Consider the following 8,096-nt stretch of genomic DNA (forward strand, 5'->3'; position numbering starts at 1 on the left):
CAATGTACAGTTAAATCATTACGTGGGATTATGCTAACTACTTGGCTTGTATGCTTTACATCTGTGCCTGGTTTCTAGAAAGAGGGACAAATTAACCATACGACAGCTGGTTCGAAGGTCGTAGTCTGATTAGAAAGTCTGGATCCAACCTTAAATCGACAAGATGATGTGGGCATATAAAATGCATGAGATATTTGCAAGTTTTTAAAATTACACTGCATAATTTTTGAAGCTCATCCTGGGGCTTAGGACTCTGCGTGAGCATAGAGAGATGCGTCTGCAGCTATCGAAGTACTGCACCCTGACCACGCCCATCTGAGCTGTTAGTAAGTTCCATAAATAACACTGCTCTCATAAATTCTGCTGCTAGGAGTTTTAATCGATTACAGTGAGGGCCCAGGTGCTAACAAGCCAGCACCACAGAAGGATGGCTTTCCATACCGTTGATCGGACGCGATTGGCGTCACAGGTCCCCGGCCTATTCTCTATGTATTTCATCATATTTATTCTTGCTAACGGTAAGAAACAAAGGTCTACCAACCGCTGCAGCTGTAGACCAATGATTTAGGACAAAACGGGTTGGGCAAAGGGACCCGCCTCGCTGCCAGAAACAAAAATTTATAATACAAATAACAGTCTGCAATTATAACTGGCGCGCGGATTGATGTGGATGACGGTTGCGTTTTTTTCAACGTGCACTTACATCGGGCGGCCTCTCTTCTAGTTGTTACTCATTTTCACGTCGCCTAAGTTCTTGCTCATTACTTTATCCGTTTACACCCACAGCAGGTTTGTCGGCTGCTGCGATTGGCGTGGATGAGAGAGGCGCTGAGGCCGTTGATCTGCAGCAGGTCAGCAGCTCCAAGCATAGAAGCCCACATCGGGGAAACTGTAAAACAGTATAAGGACATCCCCAATTGCAGTTTCAGCAGCTCTGTAACGATCGTTGCGTTGTATATGGATGGCGATGAGTTCTTCTTGTGCCTTCCAGTCCGATCAGCCGATTCTTCAGCGGGGTGTGCCGTTAATATGGGCCTAAAGCAGCAGATCACGTACGACACTCCCAAGCGGCATGTACCGTGGCGGAAATCTGCTTTGAGTTGGCGTTTTATCCACCGAGGCGCCGGCGTTTGGCATGGATGACTCATGCATTAGTGTAAAATTGTAGCTGACCTGCGTAACTGAACCATGCCACAACCCATCCGAAAGGAACGTGTCTGTGCGGGATTAAGGGCATATGATTCAGTATCTATTAACATGAGCACAAGGACCGCACATGTGTGTTCTATGTTTTGCGTTGTCTCGGCGGGCCGCTTCGGCGGGCTGTGGACGGCGGGCGCTTCCCTGACATCCCTGACATCCCTTACCTTGCGATTCTCCTGCTGATGCTCGGCATTTTCCAATGTCTTACATGTATGCTAGTGTGTGTGTCCCATGGGCACACCCGCATGTGTCTGTGCTCGGTGGGTAAAGTCAATGAAATCCCACAGTGCCACGTACCTCCTTGCTTAGCACACGCCAGGCTTACGGTATATTGGTATAATGTGTTGTTAATAATAATGTTAGAGTATGATTAACGACGTTACAGTTTGTCCGGATTCTGCCATCGCCGATGCCCGTTCCCAGATATGTACGCAAGTACGACATTTTGTGGTCCGCCCAGCGCAGGGCATCAGGAATTTGCTGAAGGACCACCTCTTCTTTCTATTTTGCTTGTGCTTAAAAATCCGCAGGCACAGGTTCCTAACCTCTTGATGAACCGGCGGCTCCTCCAGGCCGGCAAACGTAATACACCGCCACCACCACCACCACCACCACCACCAAGATCACCACCACCACCACCACCAAGATCACAACCACCACCACCACCAAGATCACAACCACCACCACCACCAAGATCACAACCACCACCACCGCCACCACCAAGCAACAAGCCACCTTCCCCGCCACCGCCCGTGCCCACTCGCCGCCCACCTCCACCCCCTAACAACCCGCCACCGGAATCGCCGGTGACCTTATCAGCGGTGCTGCGCCGCCGTCGCCCCATCCCGCCGCCACCCCGCCCCGACCGGCCTCCCCGCCCTACCCGGCCACGCCGCCCAAGCCACCCTGTATCGCCACCCGACATGGCGCCGCCGCCGGATGAGTATCAGCAGCCACCGGACAGGTTCCCTAGTTCCCCACCACCCTGGAGCCAACCACCAACTGACTACGTGGCAATTGATTTTGCTAAATTCGCCTAGTTATCGGCCTAATGAGGGGGCGTGGTGGGGGCCAGGAGCGACATAAGCAGGTATGCGGAAATCCGCCTGTCGAAATTGAGGTTGCTCCTTTTCTTTTATGTCTCCACAGCGATAGTCTAAGCGCTGCGTCCGACAGTTTGCGCAGTCAAGCCAAGCTGCCGAACCGGGGAGCAAACTGGGTAGTTGTTAGCAGTTAAAAGGGTCGGTGTGACGAACTGTTCATGGAAGCGTGTCGTCCGGGTAAGCCACCTTTAGCTTTCTGTAGCTGCTAGGGCACCGGCAGACAGACAAACATACCGGCAGACAGACAAACATACAGAAAGAAAGAAAGAATGAGAGGCATGTAGACATCCAGATCTGCTGGCGGGAGATGCTGCATGTGGCTCATCAGGTTCTGTCGACCGCACCTCCAATACTCTCCTCATTGCTTTTTCCAGAACTGTGTGCGCCCAGAACTGTGTGCGCCCAGAACTGTGTGCGCCCAGAACTGCGTGCTTCCGTTGCATGACCGGAATGCGGCTGGATGGTTGGAGGTATTTCTAGGCGTGCAGGTAGCAGGCGCGTACTACACCACATGTTTCCTGCTGCTGCAGGTCATCGTTGGTGGTACCTCGATGAGAGGCCTATATGATCTGTTTTGCTGCTGTGTACATGGTTGATTCGCTGGTGGATTGTGGATAGAAAGTTGTAGGAGCTGTCTAGGGGTGGGTAATCTCGCTTTGGGGGGAATAAGAAAGGCTTTTTGCGGAACGGGACGACTTCCTGCGCGGCAACTCGTTCCGTTAGGTTTACGGCTTTATATACACCAACGCTACGTGCTTTGCCAATGTGAAGGTCTTGATCTCATTAATTGTGCGCATGCGCGTACACAGCACGTTACGGTCTTCTGGATGGATGGATGGATGGATGGATGGATGGATGGATGGATGGATGGATGGATGGATGGATGGATGGATGGATGGATGGATGGATGGATGGATGGATGGATGGATGGATGGATGGATGGATGGATGGATGGATGGATGGATGGATGGATGGATGGATGGATGGATGGATGGATGGATGGATGGATGGATGGATGGATGGATGGATGGATGGATGGATGGATGGATGGATGGATGGATGGATGGATGGATGGATGGATGGATGGATGGATGGATGGATGGATGGATGGATAGATGTGCGGACTATGCACGGCTAATTAAACTGAAAGACACGGATGGCGGTTGTCTTCATGGACGAGCAGGATGGATCCACCAAGCTTGCGAGTTAGTGCACCTTGATTTTTTTATAATTTTAGTGCGAGTGAATGGATGAATATAGATGTTATAGCACGTTATTCTGTTTTCTTCCTATGCAGCTATCGCTGGCGGCTTGAGAGCTAGGCAATCGCCATACGGTCAGTAATGCTGGTGTATGTTCCCCCCATGCATGAATTAGATCTTTAGATGTGTCATCAGGTTATGCGTAGGGGACGAATACGTGTTCGCTTGGCCAGGTGTATTTTCGTGTTGCTGTGTGTGTGTGTGCCTAAATTTCAGTATGAACAAATGCACATGTGTGATGCCTTAAATGATGCCTTCATCGTGTATTGCTGTACCTCGTGGGTTGGTTCAAAACAAAATCACTCGCCGAACGACTATATCGGCCCCGCCGAAGACGTAATATCCTCCTTGCACCCATTGTACGCTTCCGCAAAATTGTATACTTTCTACACGGCCACTTATCGCCAAAAGTTGCTTGTTTTTTGGTTGCATTGTTGGGTGGGGGACGGCGGCTCAGCCTCCCTATGTGTGTGATTATGCGTGCTGTCTCCATGCCGTACAGTTCCTTGGATCTCACCTCGGAAATCATCTGCTGTTTATTTCTTCCGTCCTTAGACCGTGGTGGCGGTTCGTACGTCGGTTGACACGCTGCTGTTGGCAACAGTTCGCTGGGCTTGAAAATGTCCAGGCAATTCTCCGTAGTGTTCTGCGCATTCGCCTTAATAATCGTTCGTGTTAGGAAAATTATATGTATGTGCAAGGCCATGCTTGCTTTGGCGGGCGCCGGGGGAACGTAACAAGGCGATGCGATATCTACTTGATAGGCGCAGCGACGCGCCATGCAAGACAGGGCAAGAATGGGTTGATGATGTGCTGATGATGGTGGTCTTTTCAAGTAATTTTTTGTTGTAGCAGGAGTGTGTGCACGCAGACAACATAGGTGGCTTATCAAAAAGGTATTTTCAATGAGGACACAGCAACACATTTTAACATCTAAGCGCCATTATCGTGAGCGCCCTTTTTCCGGATCTTTTTATCTCCGGAAAGGACGCGGTGTACCCCGTGCTTCTACATCCAGCCGTGCCGCACGTCCTCTACCAGGAAATCTATATATATACGTATGGAGAGCATGTCCTGTGCCCCTTGTCGTACATACAGATGCCGTACGTACTGTGCGTTGGACTTCTGGGTGGGGGGTCGGGATGAAGGCGGGCAAGCGACCGCCAGCTCTCTCTCACCAGGGAGAGCTGGCGGTCGCTTGCAGCATGCTTGCAGACGTGACATCCGATATTTTACACCGCTAGGCTCTCCGTTCAATTATTGGTGTGCGTTATTTTACATGGTTGTGACCTAATTATTGGCAGCTAAGTAGGTAGGTGGGCTTTGGGCAGCAATGAGGCTCGAGCGAAGACACGCAATGGAAATACGGAATCACAAGGATGCTGGGTATATGTCGCTGTTGGTCGTGGATGCATGGCTGGCTGTCCGGCTGCATACTTTGTAAGATAGAAATGTAGCGTGCGTATGTAATGCGACTTTTATTATCTCATTTCTTGGGTGAAGTCTTGGGTGCAGAAGGGCAGCAACTCAAGGGCACGAAAGCCGGGCGCCGAAATAATCGTCCCGGCTATTCCCTGATGGTCAGAAGAGTCATCTGTGTTGCTCATTCAGCACCCTTCATTGCCGTCATCATTGGCGGAATCGGGCGTCCCTAATGATTATCCCCGTAGAGGCGTCCTACCTGTCTTACAGGGTAGCACCGCGCTTCGACGAGGTTGCTCATGTGCAAATAAGAGAGGCAAGCTGTTCGCAGGCAGGGTAAAAGCAACTGGGCAAATTTTACAAATAAAACGCTTCTTTACGTCGTGTGGTATGATCCAGCAGACCTACAGCGAATGGCAACGAATCGTCTCCTGTAGCACTGTACTGGCTCCACGGTCCAGTTCCCCCCGCCCCCATACATACATACATACATAAACATTATACTAAGGGTTTGGCACCACTGGTAAGGCGCGACCATTGCCCCCGGGAGATCCCGGGATCGATACCCGTTAGGGTCAAAAATCCTTCCGATGGTGGAAGGCATTGCGCCCCTGGTTGATGGACGGTGGTGACCTGGGTTAAAGTTAACTTGCGAGCCGGAGTTGGGCCGCTGTCGACCCGGCAGATTCCGTTGGATGCTGGTGGTGGGTGCGGAACCTGAGCGATCCACTGAGAAGTTGACTAGGGTCATTGGATGAGGGTGCCCCGAAATACCGGGGAAGGCAGGGTTTCGCAGGGTAGCTGCCACGGGCGAAGATACACCCCCCTGTTTCACACATCATACGTCACAGCCCATCTTGTAGTGGTCATCAATACTCCGCATGACAGCGGCTGAGCCCACGTGACTTGGAGTCGCAACCCCACGCACCAACCAAATGTCAACGTGGCTGCTGTGTATAGCCGGGGCGCTACTCCCCCATCCGGAGCAGCGCCGAGAGGGTACCCGGATAATGGACGGTCGAGTGTATGGTGTACCTGCAGCCGGTCTTGGCTGAATGTGCATGGAACGTGGAGAGGCTAAATTCCCTGGGAATTTTAAGACCGGAGAGTTATCCTTGCTCGTTTTTACGATATCTACCTATTTCGGACATACAGCTTGGAGTCGTAACATGAATAATAGGCAGGTGTTGCAACACACACACACACAATCAGCAGAGCGTATCAGCCAACTTGCACGCTTAGTTGGGTGTGCATGAGTTGGCTGTAGAAAGATTGCGGGTATTGCGGGTACTCAAATGAGAACCCCTCTCGGAGACGACGGATACTACAAAACGACAGACGACCGCGTTTTTTCACGTAAACTTTCCGTTATTACCGTTAAGACGAAACAAGCTTTGGCCTGAGCGTAGCTTGTGGGGGGGGCTTTGCACCATTACTTATGCAGCTAAGGGAATATGAGGCCCCATTGGTCTGGCCTGGTCTGCAGGTAGAGGCGCGAGCCGGCTGCGTATCCAGGTTGTTGTCGCAAGGATTTTCAGGTAGGTCGACTGCAAGAATGCAAGCAGCCAGCAGCCAGCAACAAACCAGCCGGGAAACCTAAGCCCTGTCTAAGGTAAGGTCGTGTACGTGTTGTGTTACAAGAGCTGCTGTTGTTGCGTTTCTCATCCCGCGTGTAAACGCACGGCCTCTAAGTTATAAAGAGCCTTGCCCCTCTCGGCCATCTTGCTCGCGCCCCATCACGTGCATCGCCACAACAGAAAAGTACAAGATGGCAATATCCCTAAAACTCGCCAAGCCTACCTATGCGCCTCGATGACAACCAACGGGAAGAAAATACTTTAGTCTGGGTCTTTTTGAAACAACTAAAGATCCTGCTCAGGCCGCAATCTCGGATACATATCTCTTCAATTTTCTCAATGCGCAGAAAAAACACATTACCAAGCAGCCGGCTGTCGCGGTTTATCGACGAATTTAACAGAGCGCCCGCAGAAAACCTTGCACACATAAACAACCATCATGCCATTATGAAAGACAGAAACAAATATACAACAAATAAAACCGTTACAAGTGCGTATTGCACATGGCCCTCCCTACTCTGCCCAGCACTACTCATACCTAACGACTCTTCCCAATTCAAAAGCCGCTGCACCCGATCATTTACACAGCCAGGGCACACGTACACTCGTGCTCGCCGTACTTCCGTATCAAGTGCTGCTGGAGGGCTACCTAGAGTACATAGCTTCATCACCCAGCACAACGTACGCATATACATACATACATACATACTGAGACTACTGTTTGCAGTTAGTTGTAGCGTGTTACCGACATATATACCTAAATACCGAGAATAATGCGTGACACCTAACATACCGCCAAACAGGGTTGTTATAGCTAACGTCAACTACGGCTGTACGTTGCACCGGGCGACCTCAAAAAGGTGTATCACTCACTCACCCACTCACCCACTTCCTCACTCACTCTCTCACTCACTCACTCACTCACTCCGCACACAGTTGATGAGCACTGCGGAATGAGAGTGCGGTACGCACGTAACTGGCTGCTGGCTGGGGCGCCCTTTCGGGTGTCCCATCTGTGTGTGTTGGGAGAGGTTGGCAAAGCCAATAATGCGCAACCCACGACATGTCCAGTAGCAGCCAGCAGTCTCAACCCAGCCACCCTGGGCATCCACCCTTGTCGAGGGAGCTAGGGCAGACAGTGGAGGCTGCTTCACATTATGACAGCATTATTATATCCATGTGCCGTCACCGCCTATTGGTACGCGCATCAACCTGCTTTGGGACGCTGCCACTGCTCATGTGAGCAAGGCAAAGGTAAACGGGGGACAAAACAAAAGGGACAACGCGATAAATGGTACGACAGAACGCTATGCAAGGAATAGAGCACGGCAGGAAAAGCCTATGCAATCGAGTTGTCTGTTGACAGCTGACGTCTAAGATAGAGAAACACTGCTCTTATTACGAGCTCTCACAATCATCCTTCTCCCGCCCGGGCTTCTGCCCGTTCACGTATTCACGCGCGCCATTGGTCGATCCATCAATCGATTTGGTCGATCGGAAAACGAAGACCATGTCAATGTGGTGGTGGC

The 8,096-nt window shown here is 51.1% G+C and overlaps 2 protein-coding genes across 2 annotated transcripts in view; one reads left to right on the forward strand and one right to left on the reverse strand.

The window, feature by feature from the left end:
* Nucleotides 1-427: 427 nt before the first annotated feature.
* VOLCADRAFT_89338 (uncharacterized protein) lies at nucleotides 428-2,243 on the forward strand (the record flags this gene model as incomplete). The annotated part of the gene is made up of 3 exons (XM_002948907.1): nucleotides 428-518; nucleotides 787-851; nucleotides 1,776-2,243. 3 exons carry the CDS (start codon nucleotides 428-430, stop codon nucleotides 2,241-2,243), a joined length of 624 nt encoding a protein of 207 aa, XP_002948953.1.
* Nucleotides 2,244-6,434: 4,191 nt separating this feature from the next.
* The window catches only part of VOLCADRAFT_89339 (uncharacterized protein), a gene marked incomplete at both ends in the record, with an annotated part of 6,755 nt that continues 5,093 nt past the window's right edge, over nucleotides 6,435-8,096 (reverse strand). The window contains 2 exons of the mRNA XM_002949006.1: nucleotides 6,435-6,470; nucleotides 7,540-7,580. Of these exons, the coding sequence (XP_002949052.1) occupies nucleotides 6,435-6,470; nucleotides 7,540-7,580 (77 nt within the window). The remainder of the gene's footprint in view (nucleotides 6,471-7,539; nucleotides 7,581-8,096) is intronic.

Source organism: Volvox carteri (genome assembly GCF_000143455.1).
Source record: "Volvox carteri f. nagariensis unplaced genomic scaffold VOLCAscaffold_12, whole genome shotgun sequence".
NCBI classification, from domain to species: Eukaryota; Viridiplantae; Chlorophyta; class Chlorophyceae; order Chlamydomonadales; family Volvocaceae; genus Volvox; species Volvox carteri.